Source organism: Onychostoma macrolepis, chromosome 25 (genome assembly GCF_012432095.1).
Source record: "Onychostoma macrolepis isolate SWU-2019 chromosome 25, ASM1243209v1, whole genome shotgun sequence".
Taxonomy (NCBI): Eukaryota; Metazoa; Chordata; class Actinopteri; order Cypriniformes; family Cyprinidae; genus Onychostoma; species Onychostoma macrolepis.
The window spans coordinates 14578027-14596105 of record NC_081179.1 but is presented as its reverse complement, the minus strand read 5'-3'; the positions used below and the strand labels follow the sequence as shown (position 1 = coordinate 14596105).

Sequence of the window (18079 nt, the reverse complement as noted above, 5' to 3'; positions counted from 1 at the left end):
ACCCCAGGGTGCTCCAGAGGGACTGATCCAGCAATAAATCAAAGTCCTTCTGAAAGCCAGTCAGTCCACTCAGAGACCATCTTGGAAATGACTTGCAGCCATTTCCAGTCATGCAAGTTCAGCAAAGAAACGTTTCAAACCATCAGTAAATCTGACCAAAATGATGTCTATCTATCTATCTATCTATCTATCTATCTATCTATCTATCTATCTATCTATCTGTATAAAGTGAGGAAAATCTTTCCAAAAATAAGATAAGAACACAACATAACTGGACTTTCCTGTAGATGCATTTCTCATACTTGATGACTGAGTCGTTTGTATGTGTGAAGTAGGTGAATAAAGAGCCTCTTTTCTGGATGAACTCCAAACCACAGTGTTGGTAATGAACACCTTATGTATGTCAAAAGACGCACTTGAATGAAGCCGCTTCCTGACCCTCCCCCTCCGTCCCCTTATGCAGCGCATTCATTTGCGTTTAGAGCCATTCATGACAAATGGAGACCCCTGCACCCCCACCCATGTGTCCCATGACAGCTGAACGAGCAACTTTCTGGCAAAGGTATAGAGAAGGAAAGCATAAAATCAGTTTGACACAGGATGTTGAAAATGGAGCCAGACTTTTCAAATATAGAAAATTCCACCTTAAAAATATAAATTACATTTAAAACTGATTCAATATCTCTCCCAAAGTCAAGGTAAATAATGCTTGTGAAATGATTTATTGTTTGTTTATTTATGTGAACATGCAAAATTTAACTTTGCACATGTGATGTCATTGCTATCACTCATTAGGTCGGTGTAATATCTCAGTTTAAAAAAAAGAGGAGGCAATTGACACTGCCAGCTCAAATACCACCAAGCTGCTTTTGACCTCTGTTACCATGTGACTCAATCTGAGGAGTCAGAATAGGGTCAACCTAGGGTGAATTTTGGAGTAAGTGTAACAGAAGCTGTAATGACCATGTAACTGTGTGACCTGTTCCACCCATGTCAGTAGCAACGGCTTTATTTAGTTTGACCCAATTTCCTACTTTGATCCCCACTGCAGCAGTAGTCTTACTACCCGCGAGCTAACATCATTTAAGTACTCAGCAGTAGTCTCTAGTTCCGATGTAAACAAACACTGAGAAAATACATTGCATTTAATCAGTATTGTGCATCCAGATAAAACAATTTATACTAATTCTATAACATACACAAAAGGCCTTTTCTAGCATTAACAATTGTGGAATCATATTCATTGTTTGCCTTACAAATCTACATATTCAGCAGCTAAAATGGTCATTGTCCTGACAAATACAAGCTAGCCTGGACCAAGTGACCTCATCAAAACAGGGAGACTGACAAAACTCTGCTTCCTCCTGAACTTCCTGTTGTGAGGCATGGACCCTAAATCCCCCTTTACCGTCCAGCACCTCTTCCTGTTTTCCACACGCCTGCTGGGAGTTTGTTATTGTCATCTATCACAGCTGGGCTCTGGTTGGACACGTTCCCTGAAAACACACACATCCAAACACATGACACTCTCCACGCATAGAGTACGAAATAGGGCCTGAAACTCCTAAAAATGAGGGCATTCTTTCCTGTTGTGAGATTTTCCATTTCGCAACCCTGTTATAAAAAATGTGGGCCTGGTGATTAACATAATACTAAAAAATAAATAAATAAACAGTTTAATGAACCTCAAAATTAAACTTGGAAAGGAAATGGAAACTAAATTTTCCATTTTGCAACCCTGTTATAAAAATTTGGACCTGGTGATTAACATAATACTAATAAATAAATCAATAAATAAACAATTTAACGAACCTCAAAATTAAAAACATAAATTTTAGAACATAAAATAATAAAATAAATAAATAATACAACCGAAAATTATTGCAAGCAAACTCTGTTAATTTCAATAGGAATCTGTGCAATCAGGAGTTTCGCATGAGGGCGAAAATGTTTACTAGAATTTGCTCGTGTTGGAGTTGGTCACGCAAATTCGTGACCCAAACAGAAAGCTGTTTGATTTTAAAGTGACTTCTGTGTGAGCTCAATTACAATATTTGTAGAGAAAAGAAAGAAAATTAATTAACTTCTTCGCTTTCATGCGAAACTCCTGATTGTGCAGATTCCTATTGAAATGAATGGATTTTGCTTGCAAAATTTCATAGAGAAACTGTAAATGTGACCACATCTTTACTTGTAACCCTTTCACCCATTTTTGTTGTATTATTTATACTAATATAAAAATTAATTAATAAAAAAATCAGCTAACGTTACACTGAGTGTCACAACTAAATATAACTTTTTTGATATTTAAAATGAATTCATTAAATACAGTTACTGCAATGAATTGAGTATAAATTCAATTAATTACAATTTTGTCAATATAAATTGCATTTCTGTATGATTCTATTCTATGATCTATTTGTACGATTAATATCTTTTGGATATGGGATTTGTGTCTTTAAAAAAGTGCTGTATGCACTTCTTTCATCTCTCTTAATGGCATATGTTCATGTCTGGGAAAAGACAGAAATACAATGCTGATATTTCTGAACACTTCCTTCCCCATTAAGTGTCGACCCTGACAGATCCTCAAATAAATATTTGAAATAGTCGCATCTGGCTCTCTATCCAAAGGAAGGAGGTCAATGAGGACGTAGCCCACTTGTTTTGACACGTCGCTCGTATGTGATGATGTCAGTAACATTTGACCCTGACCAATAGCCAGCATTTCCTGCAAGCCTCAAGGCATGTGTGTCCGCTCAGATCTGTCAGTGCACACATCCTGTGCACACATCACCCAATGAAGTGGTAGTCATTCAGCACTAATCTACCATTGTTAACGTAAAAGCCTAGATATCGTTTCCCCAAAACAAAACTGGTAAGCTCTGCTGTATGTTCAAACCATGTCATTTGAAGAAGAACAAGAAAGCTTGGCCATTTCATTACATCTTAAGTGGGACTTGAGCAGCAAAGCAATAAACAAGCTATACGTGATTCGCAAATAAGCTTAGCAATCAAATCAAGAGCATGAAAAGGACTTTGTTTACTCGGTTGGTTCATGTAAGGCCAATTTTTCTGACCCTTAAAAGGCTTAATCCCTATATACTTGTTTTCCAAAGGCAACAATGCTCACTGATGCGAACAATAAAGGAAATCAAGTACAGTAGTAGGCCTACATACTTTGTTGCTGGAGGGGCTTATATTGAAATGCGGCACTCATAAGAAGCAAAAGAGATGCAAAGGCATATTAATCTGCCATTATAATCCCCTACTTTGCTGTTAAAAAACAAATGCAGAAATATGTTTGTGGACATCTGGACATAACTGATAGTGATGCTTATACAACAAAGAGTGTATAGAGAAGTTACCTTGAATATATTACAATAAGAAATATTTTATTCATCATTAATAAATGAATCCTAGCAAACCCTTGTTACAATACTAGAATCACAGTGACCATTTCCTCACATTTGCAAGTGTGAAAAGAAAAGAAGAAAAAAAAAAAAACAGCAGGAAACGTAAGCTACATGAAGGTCAGCGGTATCTGATTTGCAAATGAATCGTTTTAGTTGAGACTTTAATCTCTTTGTTTTTTTTGAATCTGTCAAACTTGTTCACAAAAAATTTACTTTGCAAATTGTAAATCGCAAATCAGAGTCTATTTATACAACGCATTATGCATCTCCACAGAGTAATTCAAGAAGAGTTCCCACAAGTTAATACAAATTTAATTTGTCTGTGTTTACGGACATTTGCTACGTTTTTTTTGGATGAAGAATTATGAAAGGTTATGAAATGCTACTGAAGATATGAGCGATAAGAAATTGAATTCTGATGAATTCTCCTGCCTTTTTGTGTTGCTTTCAGCTGTTTCTGTATTTCTTTGTAAATTTAGAATACATTTTAATACGAAAGTTTTTGGTGAATCATGATTTCTTTGTGAAAGCGTTCGTACACGCACAAATTTGTGTGCACACATGCTTAGTGAATGTGGCCCAATGTCCTGGCAGAAAATTACCGGTACTTTTTCTTTTTATGAACATTTTCTTCAACCATAAAACACAATAAAGTGCAATGCATAATTCAAAATACATAAAACATCTTAAAAAAAATCTATATGGAAAATTACTTTTTTATGGCCTTTTTAGAATGTAGTGTAGCCTACTAACAACTACAAAACCCCATACATTTTCAAGTATGGTGATTTGATGCCTATCCACCTTATTTTGCAAAGCGGAAGCTGTTTTCTTTGAAGATGTGAGACTTCTGATTCATTAGCTGCTCTAGATAAATAACTAGAAAAATAACAAAGTGCAGTAAACAGTGAAAGTATTTGTACTACAAACTGTGCATATGATTTATCATGACAAATTAAAATAATATGATAAATACCAAGTTCAGTCATGAAACTCTTCCGTGCTGCTGACTGGCTGTCTCGTCACCGGTTCTCCAGCAAATCTATTGCTACTTTTTATAAAGCTCGACTTTATATTCTGATGAAGCTCAGTCATGTCTCTAGCCCTCCTCCTCCCCAGCACCACCTGTCAAGATCTGCTACTTTTGTCGTACACTTTTGGGGTTCAGCAGAGCATGTCTTCATACTTTGCTCTGCAGCATGTTTTCTTGTCTGTATTTCTTTTGGTTTAACAAAAGATTTACATTTCTTTTTACATTTATATTGCTTATTATTCTAATGTGTGTTACAAACTACTGACTGAAAATCATGTCATGACTGAAATACTAGTTTGCAAAATCAAGCAGCATAACAAGCTAAAAATAACTGGAAGCGAATGACACCGGAAGCCTCGCACAGCTACAAATAGCTGCACACGCTCTCACATTTAAAAAGAGGTGGATACACTGATTGTAAGATCCTACATGTGGGTGCTCATTGAAGTGAGCGGTCAGGCCAAAACACATGCTTGGCACATGTCTCTCATTACACACAACCAATTAAGCTGTTGTGGAATGCTTTTTATTTGCTCATCCCCAAATGTTTGAGGTCACAAGGTGGCCGAGTGCATGTGCTTTCAGTACACGAGGCCGCCAGACCGCTGCATACCATAGCTGAGCGGCTAAGCAAAAGCGTTAGCGCCACAAACATGTGCATCCAGAGCTGTTATTAGGGTGAAAGCAGCAATATTCCTATAAAAATCCAAACTATCATTACCGTCCTGACATGTCATTTTGAAATCATTTGAATAGATTGAGACAGTCATGCTGTCTCAGCCCGGGGCTCTTCTGGCCTGGCACAAATGGTGCTATATTGAGAGACCTCATGTGCCCTTTGAGATATCTAGCTGCCACCTTTGGCACATAGTGGACAGATGCAGAGATAGACGCATACCCTTGAGAAAAGCCTGACCTCAGATGACTGCCTTCAGAGTTAACCTCCATCGACCATGGGAATGACTCCATGCATTGTTTAGAGAGCCATTGTGGTCTGTCAGATGTTGTTTCTCTATCTAAAACAAAAGGGTGAACTCACAGTAAATAAGTCTCATTTGTAAGTCTGCTTTGAATCAGCAGTGATCAATAGGCTAGTTTTGAATCACCCAGGGCGAAGTGAAACTAAAACAAGATTGAAGTGACTTTAAACTTTGCAGGCAAATAGTTTACATTAGTGGAGGTCCTCACAATTGTTATGATCAACATGTTATTGATCTTATTGTGAACAATTCATTAATTCTTAATAAAAATGACTTTATCTTCTGGTGACAGACTTCTCCAATCATTGTTTCCACTTAAACTCCACCCCTTTCTTACAATCAACTACAAGCTTGCATTCAGAATCTGCCTCCATCCAATCAACCGCTGCACCGAAACAAGACTCCACCCTACATTTTTCTTTTTCAAAAATCTGTTTCCCTCAGATGTAGAAGCTTGTTTCTGCCATGGATAGAAAATAATTAATTGGTAATTTATCTCACTTTTCCCCCCCTCCCAAACTTGCAAAGCTGAGAGGAGAATTGTATAAACTTACAACTGAGAGAAAAAAGGCAGAATTGTGAGCTAAATGTTATACTTATTTTCTTTGTCTTTTATTCCCTGGTAGAAAAAAAAAAACTAAAACAAATTGTGAGATGTAAACTCAGTCAAACTTCAAGATGTAAACTCACAATTCTGAGATGATTCTGAAATGTCAGAATTGTGAGAAATAAACAGAATTAATACAAAAAAGTCAGAGTTTTTATCTCACAATCCTGCATTTTTTTTTCTCAGAAATGTTAGTTCATTCTAAGTTTATATCGCAATTCTGATCAAGAAAAAGTCAGCAAGAATTTTTTTTTTTTGATATGTGGTAATATGGAAGAAAAGCTACTTCAGTTTCATTGCGACTTTAAAATGCATGCAGATTTGAAAAAGACAGAGTAGCAAATTAACAAGTGATTTAGCAACTGTATTTCACACTTTTCATACAAGTAGGTCCAGTTTTGGCGGGCCTCGTTATCTTTAAATTTAAATTTAGCTTTCCTCCACATGGCGCAACAATACAAGAAAAAAGGCTTCTTAACTTTCTAAGTATTATTTTGTTTTTCTTTAGTAAAACTTACTGAACTTTTAATTTGTAGATAATTCAAATCAGTAATATTCTAGTTATTTATCAAACCAAGCGTGTACTTTTGGCATTGTCAAATGCAAATATTAGATCCTGCCAACAAGACTTTTATTTTGTACATATAGTAATAGTAAGATGTCAGAATGTTACAAATCACCAACCTAATTATAAGAGTAATAATAAGGTTCAAGCTGTGACAGATTGTGCCAGTTGTATGTGTGACACTGCTCCAGTTTTACTGACATTTCATCCCATCGAGTTCCTAGCATGGTTTGGAAGAGGCACTACAGGCTGGCGAAAATGTTTCTGTCCTGAGGTGACCCACATGATGTTATTTTCAGTCTAAACGTATTTAGCTCTTACCCATGGAGCTCATTCTACTTGGCAGTAGAATTTCATGCTCATTGGCGGTTTCTTCTATCCGTCCCAATAACTGAGGACCTCTGTGTCACTGCAGTAGATAAAAAAGACTTTACCCAATATTGTTATGCCCTCCTTTGATGGTCACCATCCAATTTTTACAAATTATTGCACTAAATAGTCAGAGGAAAATACTTTTGCAAACTATGCAATGGTGCTTATGCAATGTAATTTAATCCTATCAAAAGCCTTGCAGAGTCTTGAGTCACTCCACATTCTCCACAATAATAACGGTCTCATTGAAAACAAACAGAAATTAATATTTTATTAGAACATCACATAAGGAAATGGTCTAAGCAGATTATAAGAATCGAGTCTATGTGGTGTCAGTAAATAATTTAAAATGATATGAAATGCTACGTTAATCTGTCTTAAGTAAAGAACATTACTCTTAAAGAGCTCAAAGTTTCACAACTGTTGAATGAAAGTGTCACCTTGAGTAGTTTTAAGAGCATGACACAAGCAAAATATCACGTGGATCTGACAAGCATCTGAATTCTGCCCTTTCAGTCTTGGCAACACAATCATGCTCTGAAAGAACTGTCCCTAAATTTCAAGATGCCAAATAACATTTCATAAACCCATCTAAACATGCCAAAATGAGATACAGCAATAATACAAACTTGCGATATGAGATGACCACTGAAAACAAAGATATTATAAACAAAAAATCTATTTACAACAAGAGGCGATGGAAACCGCTAACAGTTTTCTGGGCTAAAGCCATTTACACTAAGTGTAACATAATTTTTCACCATTCTCCGAGAAAATGTTGTAGCCTGACTACGTCAGACTTCGTACTTCCGCTCAATTTCAGTTCGCTCCTGTACTCAGTCTGTTATAGCAAACTAGCTACCAGATTATCTCCGGCTCTGCAGCAGCCGGGCCAACCAACGAAAAGAGGGCGGGCTGAGAGCCGTGACGTAGACGCTAAGCGCTGAATTTAAGATTGTAGTTTAGGTGAGGGAAATCTAAAACGACAGCGGACATGGAGACACAGGATACTGTTCGCTCTGTTGTGGAGAATATTCCCGGCATTTGCCAACTGAAGCCCGAACAATAAGAGTGTTTGGTTCACATTTTGAATGGAGGTGATGTTGTGGCCCTGCTCCCGACAGGTTTTGGGAAAAGTTTAATTCATCAACTGTTACCAATCGTCAGCGAGAAACTGGGGAGGCCAAAGTCCGGCAAGGCGATAATTGTGGATGCGTAGATTTACTTCACATAATCTGCAAAAGTCGTTCACAGCCATCTTCACTCCGGTATTTCACTCGATGGTTTTGTTTTTGCCACATACCTGTGTTTACAGTTCGAGGTGGCTGAGCCGGCGCATAACATACTTCATAACCAAACGTTATGTGATTGGCTTATGGGTACACCAATGATTTTAAACTTCAGACAAGCGCCCGCCCACGAGAAAGTAAACGCTTGTCAATTATACCCTTCCAGACTCTGTCTACGAAGCAAAGCGAAGTAGCAGAGTTTGGTATTACCAGGCTAAAAATGTTGTAGTTCTAATTCTAAATGCAACTCATCTAACCATAAGGATTTAAAGAGAAATAAAAATTTTGTTTTTGTTCATTTAGCCTTATGTTGTGTCAAACCCATATAGCTGTCTTTCTTCTGTAAAGCACAAAAGGTAATAATTTACTGAATATCAGGGCAGGTGAATTTAATACAATGGAAGCACATTGTGACTCATTTTAACATTTAATAAGGCACCCAAGAGTGTCAGCAAATGTTTCCACCAAGCTAGCCATATAATTTCCAAGAGAAATTTACCATGAGTCACAATTTTCCAAGTAAACTTTACCACGAGCTTGTATTGAATTCATCCAACCGGATATTCATTCAGTTATCCTCTTTTGTGTTCTGCAAAAGAAAGAATGTCAGACAGGCTTGGAACAAGATAAAGGTGAGTAAATAATGATAGAATTTTTAACTTGCTTTAAAGTACAAAATTCACCTGCTAAAAGTTGTCACTTTCTTGGAATGGAAGATGAAAAGTAAACTGAAATATATTTACGATTTATTTAAAAAAAAAAAAAAAAAATATATATATATATATATATATATATATATATATATATATATATATATATATATATATATATATATATATATATACACAGTATAAAAACGTGTTATTGTTACATTTTATAAAAATAAAATAAATAAATGCAATGCAGTGCATTTATTGTAAAATTTAAAATAGAATAAAATAAAATAAAAATATTTTCAAAGCCATGTAACTTTTTGCACTCTTTGTGACTTTTTGTTGTGAAGGCTATAGGGATAAATCTTGTGCGAAAATTCATGTTCACTGTGAATGGCCTAAAAACTATTTATTAGCCACTAATATTGCTAATAAGGTTCTATCTATTTAAGATACTGTCACTTCTTTCCTCTCCTTTGGAATCCTGAGTAGAAATGTCCACACAGATCCATTCCTAGGAAAACCCTTCATCTGCTTACAAGGTTTCCATATGTTCCCTGCGATAGCATACTCCAGAGTCACGGTGCGGTTCAGTGTGAACACAGAGTCCCCTCTCACTACAGCAGTGAACAGTGCCCCTTTACTGTTCCCATAGTGCCCAGGCATTGACGTCCACTGTCCAGTGGTGATGTTGTAGCAGTCCATCAAACAGCGCAAGAAGTCATCTTGGGGTCCATTGCGTATGACGTAGAGGTTGTCCCTGTGGGCCACCATGCAGTGTCCGTAGCTCTGGTGCTTCAGAAGTGTACTCACCAGAACCCACACATCCTGGTTTGCAATGTATTCGTAGATTTCGTTAGTTTCCATTGGCTTCCACAGACACACAAAAATTCGGCTCATGGCTTTGGTACATGCGACCCCAGCGACCGGTCGAGGTAAAGGTGCTGCAAAGCTCCACTCCTTTGTGGCAACATTATATATCTCAACCGAGGACATGGTGGTTCTTCCAGACTCTCCTCCAATGGCGTAGAGGCAACCTTCTATCCCAATTAGGCTGAAGTTGTACCTTGGCTGTCTGGGACCTGGCAGCAAACTCCAAGTGTTGGTGACAACATCATAGCAAAAGCTAGCATCAACAGGCCTCTTGTCAACACCATGCACACCTCCAACAACGTAGAGTCGGTTGTCCAAAAAGGTCAAACCAGCCAGAGAGGTGCTGGCCTCCATTGGCAAGGCAGTGAGGACCTTCCATTCTTCATCATCCTCATCAAGGTAACATACTGTCCTTGTGGCGGCAAGAGGAAGCTCATCCACAGAGCATGTGGAGTGGGAACCCACAGCCACAAATGCACTAGGAACCAGAGACTCCACATGTTCAATCAGCTCCTGAGGAAGTTTCTTCAAGTCCTCTTGCAGGTCACGATACATATTGCGGATGAACTGTGCCGAACTCTCACTGAGTTCCAATAAGCCATAGGTGGCTGAGGCTTGGTACATGAGCAGGCAGTTGTCGGAGTTGAGAAGATCCTGAAGATACTTTGCAAGAGGTTCAGCCTGGAAGAAAGCAGCACATTCAATGGCTTCCAAAATCTCCTCGCCATTTAGAATAGGTCTCTCACCATTGGCCACAGCCAGCATGATTATGAATCCTTGAGCTTTGAGGTTCCTCACGTGAATCTCTTCTTGATGGCACTCTACCATCCCTGATCTGTAAAGAGCCCTGAAGAATTCGCATTCTCTTAGCAGTAGAGACTTGTTTGTTTCAAAGACACTGTCTCCAACTCTTACCTTGACAGTATCCATGTCTAGCAGCCTGCTTGATCATTGGTCCTGTGCTCTTTGTTTATAAATACTCACAGTTGTTTAAAACACAAGACATTTAGTTTTAACGGTGAGCAATTGTCTACAAAATATCCGTCAAAACTCTAACCTTACCCTGGCATTTACACTGAAATGTCCCTCGCGTGTCAGTTAACAAAACTGTCCTCCCTCCAGCTGGCGCATGATGTACTGGGGTTCGGTTTTGTTACTAAGATAGCACTGCCTATAGATAGTAGCAGTGTCTCATGACAGACATTAAACAGAAATGAGCAATGGCTTGAGTGAGGAATAACATACTTATTCATAACACCTTTAAGGTCAATGATATGAATTACACTACATCTGTGATTAATTGTGCTGATTGGTTGTTTGTTCTTGCTGGCAGCAGTGTGATTGTATCCAACAATTCAGTTAACTCAAGCTGCTAGATTCTTTGAGTTTTTATATTGAGGGATTTTAGAAGTGCTTGCTAAAGGCCGTTTCACACTGAGCGCGATGCGAATCACCAATGTACGTTGCTTTCACACCGAGCGTGAAACGATTGATCGCCTTCTGCTAATTCACGCCTGCATGCTAGGTGGCGCCAACCATCAATGCATTTTTCCTCATGTAGCCTATGTATCTCGTATATGGCTTTTACATCATCCACTGCTCAATATGCAGCATTAAATTAAAATGAATAACTTTTGGTTCTTCATCAGAAACACAAATTATCCGTAACGATTTACTAATTTATTACCTTGCTGTAATCACATTGTGCGCACAATTGACTAATTTGTTATCTCATTTAAAGCACATTGTGCACACGATTCACTAATGCATTACCTCATTTTAAGTTAATTGTGAGCACGATTTATTAATTCATTACCTTGTTTTAAGTAACTTTTAAGCACGATTTAGTAATTCATTACCTCGTTGTAATCACATTGTGTGCACAATTTACTAATTCGTTTCCTCTTTAAAGCACATTGTGCGCACAATTTACTAATTCATTACCTCATTTTAAATTAATTGTGAGCACAATTTACTCATTTGCTGCCTCGTTGCAATCACATTTTGCACACAATTGACTAATTTGTTACCTCGTTTAAAGCACATTGTGCACATGAGTTACTAACTGAAGATCTCTGAGAGATTTTCATTTCTCTTTAAAAATTAAAATTTTGTTCAATTTGCTATTGTGAGCCCATCTTGAACACTTCATCAGAGCGGTTCAACATTAATGTTTTGATGAGATTTAGCTCTCTATCACAGTAGATCAGACACAGCAGAATACATCCCAACATGGGTCCACTCTCTGCTTTAATAAAAGGTAATTAACGCTCCTGCAGTGCAAGTTATGAGGTAATTGCAGGTCAGTGCTCATGCTGCGAGGCTTTCATATCTCTGTGAGAGATCAACCTGGGTTACCCAGAGTGCTCAGATTCATTATCTACACACACCTAGACACGGGGGCTCGACGGGCGCCCTCATGGCGTTACTATGGAAACCGTACCATCTGACTCTGCCTTGTCTGTCTTGAGCGTCAAGAATTCAACCCCAGTCTGCCTAAACGCTTATAGAACTAATAGTGTCTGCGTGACTGTTGAACTTTGACACACACACGGGACACTGAGTATAACCACACTCACGTGTCCTAGTCCTTCACAGCTGCTTGTAATGTGAATTTGCATTTTAAATGGCCGCACGTGATGAGGACAGTGGAGACGCTTGAACTATGTGACCTTTTTTACTCATTCAACTATTGGTGATGAAAATGATTTATAGGATGAACAAGCTTGGCTGCAAAAGACACGATTAGAATCAGAGTCTAAAATTAACCACTCATGCTTCAACTAATGTGAGCTAAATGTATGATAACATATTAGTGAAACAAAGGGAACAGTTTGATTTCTAACCATAACAAGTGAAAATGTCAGCATGTGTTTATGTTCCCTGTGCTGAGTCATGGTGAGCCATGTGCTGGACCATGTGATCTCTTTGTTTTGATCATGTGATGGCAAATCCAGCGGGAGCAGGGCTAGGTAACAGGTTTCAGGCAGGATTTTGTTCAGTGTTGTAACCTCATTGTGTAAGTTGGCTATCATGAAAGCCTGCAGCGAATGTACCGGACAGATCCAGAAAATTCCAATTCTGCTGTTTATTCCCCGTTTCTCTCAGTGGACACACATGTACAAGACTTAAAGGGGTATTTCACACACAAAAAATGAACTTTCTGTCATCATTTACTCACCCATATGTCTTCCAAACCTGTATGACTTACTTTCTTCTGTGGGACACAAAAGAAGATCTTTTGAAGAATGTGCTGGTTGCACTTATCCATGCATCTTTGAAAAGCCATTATTTTCAGAAATAAAGTCATATAGGTTTGGAACAACAATTTGGTTGCAAGTTTCCTTTTGTGTTGGGAACAGGGAACTATTTTTAGAGCGGTGCTACTATGTAATGTTAGGTTTTATCTTTCTCTTTCACTTACAACTTGTTTTATCTAATAAATAAGAAGGCGAGCAAGGAAACCTAAAGAAAGGGAGCTTGAAATATCTTCTTTGTGTGGGTTACAATAGCTGAGTCAGGCATCTCATTGAATCCTATAATTTTATCTGAGAGCGGAGGAAGTGAATGGAAGAGTAGGAGTGAATTGAGAGAAGTGCGTCTGACTTCTTCAGAGAAGGAGAAAGGGTGAAAAGGTCCAATCGAGTGTGTTGTGCAACCGGCTTGATGTTATAAAAGCACACTGACTGAAGTACAAAAAACTAAGATCAAAGAGCAACCAAAAACTCACCTCAATCAAAAACGAATCGATCACAATTAGAAACCACATCTACTACGCCGTAAAAGAAAGAAGCGTACACATCCAAAGAAAGCACAAGCTTAGAACGCTTTAAAGGAAGTGTGTGGGAGGATATAAACATAGAAGGTGAAATGCTCTATCAAAAGGAGAGATCGTGTGTTGTTGTTCCCTACCAAAACACATGCTGGGACCTCTGCAGGAACCAAACCACATCAAACCGTTGTGTCAGTTTGATTCCCAGCTGCATAAAGGAGTTCGTGACTTCCACAGCCCACTACAAAGAGGGTAGAATGAATGCTCTGCCAATGGTAAAGAAGATGTGTACATTCAGTCCATGACAGCAAGACCTACAAAGCACATTTGGCAGGGCACTTGAAACATGACGGCATGTGTTTCTGGCGTTCCGTATGAGTAACGCTGCCACCTGCTTCTTTCCACAAGTGACCTCTGAATGAATGTTAAGCTGCCCAAATACTTTGATCTAGTGCTTCTGAGTTCTTACAAAGTCAATACAGCAATTGACAGCCTCTTTACATTAGGTCTCTATGGCTAAACATTGTTTATGCGAGGTTCTTCTGAGGGTTGACTGTCTGTTCCTTGTTCTAATTTTGCTCATTTGTGAAATTACACCCCTTAAATGCTCAAGAGCTAATCATTCTAGCTTTTTAATTAACGAAACAAAGCCACAATCATGGACCCTTGATGACTGTGCTAATTTCTCCATTGATTAGCAGAGGAACTAAACAGTGGGTTGCTTTTTAATTGCCATCTGCTTGACTGGCGTTTTGGAGTGACAAGCAGATGACAGTGGGAGACGCCCCTGGGGTCTTCACAATGGTGGCCAAAAATCTATGCCCGCCTCCCTCCCACCACCAAAGAACAGTTTCTATAAATAAATTACACAGACAAAATGGAGATTTTAAAAAAAATGAAATAACTAACTTACTAAATAAATAAATAAACAAACAAACATTTCCATTATACCCAAATTTAAAATGAATGAATGAAAGAATTGAAATGAAATTGAAATTGATACTAATTCAATTATATTGCCAGAACTTACATGTGTAATTATAAAATTAGATTTTTTAACAGTTTAAATTAATAAATTAATAAAAATAGCAAGTAATTTATATGCTTACATTATAAACTGTGTTTTCCTTCTTTTTCAAATCTTAAATAGATATATAAGTAAATTTCAATTATATTTCCAGGACTTGCAAGCAACACACATATGAAATTTTGAAAAAAAAACGAATTTAGTATTTTGTTTGTTGTAAAACATACTTCAATAGCAAACTCCAATAATTTTACAATCTGTACATACAATTTCAATTATATTGCCAGAACAGAATTTTTTACTTTACTATTATTTTACAATGTGTAATAATAACAGTTGTGGAGGTGTGTCAAAATCTGTCTGGCAGTGTAAATGTCTTGGGAAAGTAATAAAACTCTTTGTTTACACATCCACACTACTAGTGTCAATAGAATTGATTTCCTCCAAGTCAGGCTGAAAACAATTGTTAATTGTACCACTCTGGGGGATGCAAATACACAATTCATTCATCTTTAAAGAGATTCATCCCCAATGGCATGCATTAAAAAAACAACAGCGCGTCCTGATACACACATTCTCATATTTCGTTTACTACCTCTTTTGTTTACTCTCTGTGGCCATATGTTATGTGCATTATAAATATTGAGCTGTCACCCTGGTGTAGTGTTTGAGGGGTGGGCTGAGGATGGGGGGTAGAAGCACTCTAGACGTGACTGTCAAATTGATTGACAGTTAAATTAAGGGCTAAAACAAAAGAATCATTGACTCTTAGAGCATTTAATGTGAGATGTCAGATGCTTCAGACCATTGAGCATCAGTGTGCGAAAGAGCATTTTCATTGGCTGGTGTAAACCAAGTAAATTGAGCAGGGAGTCAACTCAAAAAACGTTCAGGATTGATTAAATTAAGAAAAAGTCTCTATATTATGATGTCACGCAAAAAGAAAAGCTGTGATATTTTGTTGTAAGATAAGAGAATTGTTCTCTTGGAAAAAACATGAGACAATAACATGTACACTATACTGTTCAAAAGTTTGGATTTGGTAAGTTTTTTGAACATTATTGAAATAGGTCTCTTATGCTCACCAAAGCTGCATTTATTTAATCAAAAATTTTGAAATATTATTACAGTTTAAAACAGCTGTTTTCTATTTTAATATATTTCTCAGTGTAATTTATTTCTGTAATGCAAAGCTACATTTTCAGAATGATTAGTCTTCAGTGTCACATGATCCTTCAGAAATCATTCTAATATGGTGACAACAATATAGAAACATATTAGGAATGCAGAAGTATTATGATTCTGACCGATACCAGATAGTTGATAATTATTATTATCATGCTATGGTCAATAACCAATAAAGAGCCGATATCAAAATTCTATACTATTTAATCCAACTAAATGAAAAATAAAACACTAAAAACTAAAATCAGGCATCACAACAGTTTAATGTACAGTATGAAAATGTATATTCATTTTGATATTTGCAAAGATTTAACAGTGTATATATATATATATATATATATATATATATATATATATATATATATATATATATATATATATATATACCAATATCAACCAATAACAATCAAATAAAATAAAAATCTAATAACCGATATGGTATCGATATTGTGTAACAATAATACATGTCTTAATAAAAAACAAAACTCATCACTCTCAAAAACTTAGATTTGTAATATGTTACAGTGGCAATTTTAGGCAGGACTAAAATTGTCCTACTTTTTGTTATTAGTTAACATGGTAGCTGATTCTCTCTTATATTCTATAGATCAGCTCCCAGAAATGGCATGCAATGCATGTTCCCCTTTCTCTGCTTCCTTCATCCTAAGCCATGTGATATATGAGCAGATACATCCATCCTTCTGGGGAAAGAGATAAAAGAAAGTGTGCTCAGAGTGGGACAGTGTTATAAGAGTGGACTGAGATTTCTTTTGGGAGAGCTCAGAGTGACCTACATTCCACAGCCCCCAGTCATAACACTGCAGGGTCATGTGACTACTGCCCTCAGTCAAAACAATAACATGAAGAGTAGAGGCTAAGGCTGGGGGCGGGGCTCCGGGATGCTTGCGTGCTAGCGGAGGCTTTGATGTCCTAACTCTTTGCAGGTGCTGAGAGAAGATGGCTGGGTGATAAACTCTCTCTTTACATGGCAACCACAAAAACACAACTGCTTCTTATTTCGGGGCAAAAACTAGCAAATGTCGGACAGGAAACTTTAAAACGAACAATTTTTGGTGTCATGTTCTCATGACTCGACAGATTTCCCCATTACGGTGGGTTGATGTAACTTAAATGATACTCTTAAAGCAGCAGGGACCTAAGGAGATCTTAAAGGAACAGTTCACCATTTACTCACCCTAATCTCCACGGTGTGTGGAACACAAAAGAAGACTTTTTGAAGTATGTTCACGCTGCTCTTTTACATACATTTTTTAAAAATCATTATGAATCATCGAAGCTCATTTTAATCAACTGATGTGATGTGTTTCAGAGGGAAACAGGACAAAGAACATTTAGGATTCATTTATGAAAGTTTCTACATGATGATGTCAGAAGGCGGAGAAAGTTAAAGGATTAAGATTATTTTTATTTCATTTTTTTTTTTTATAATATTAATTTTATTTATAAGTAGTCTCTTATGAGACTTTAAAAATACAATAATACATTGTGAAATGTTATTACAATTTAAAATAACTATTTTCACTTTTAATATATTTTAAAAAGTAATTTATTTAAATGTTGCTGTTTGAGCATAAACAATATCTGCAAAGTTGCAGCGCTGAAAGTTCAGTGCAAACGGAGATATCGTCTTTTAAAATTCTGGCAGTTTAATGCCTACAAATGCAGCTCGTAGGGACTACAATGAGTTACTTCCCAGGTTCGTTACATCACAAACCCAGATAAACCCGCCCCAGGAACATGTAACGAAGGGGGCGAGGCCATGCTGAACTGCTTTAGAGAAGAAGAAAACTAGGGGTGCACGTAAAAATCTGTTCATATATGAATCATGATTCTGTCTTCTAACGATTCTAATGGTTTCACAAGTTTCAAAATCAATGTTCTAAAGCAGCGTTCTAAATCCTGTTCCTCAAGTCCCCTGCTCTGCACACGCTCTGCATCTCTCTCTCTCTCTTTCATTCAGATCATCAGCTCAGTGAATCTGTATATTAAAAGCTAACAGAAGCAGTAGCATTTATAAATAACAGTTTATCTAAAAGTATGAGACAATAACAAACAAAGAAACACACCATTAAGAGCCGTGTTTGCACAGGTTCTGCACGATCCTCTTCACTAATATCTTCTGCGTCTCAATTGGGCTCAAATTGATAAGCAATATAGACGACGCCATTGTTTACAATACAACCGGAGCACATGCCGCTGAGCTGAGGGGCGGGACGTTTAGACGCGCACTAGAGGCGGTTTAGCCAATCACAACACACTGGGCCAGCTAACCAGTCACGTATTTCT

General features: G+C 37.4%; 1 protein-coding gene across 1 annotated transcript; it reads right to left on the bottom strand.

Moving 5' to 3' along the window:
- Positions 1-9227: 9227 nt before the first annotated feature.
- kbtbd13b (kelch repeat and BTB domain containing 13b) lies at positions 9228-11262 on the bottom strand. Its single transcript, XM_058767602.1, has one exon. It carries the CDS (start codon positions 10716-10718, stop codon positions 9363-9365), a length of 1356 nt encoding a protein of 451 aa, XP_058623585.1. The 5' UTR covers positions 10719-11262; the 3' UTR covers positions 9228-9362.
- Between the last annotated feature and the right edge of the window lie 6817 nt (positions 11263-18079).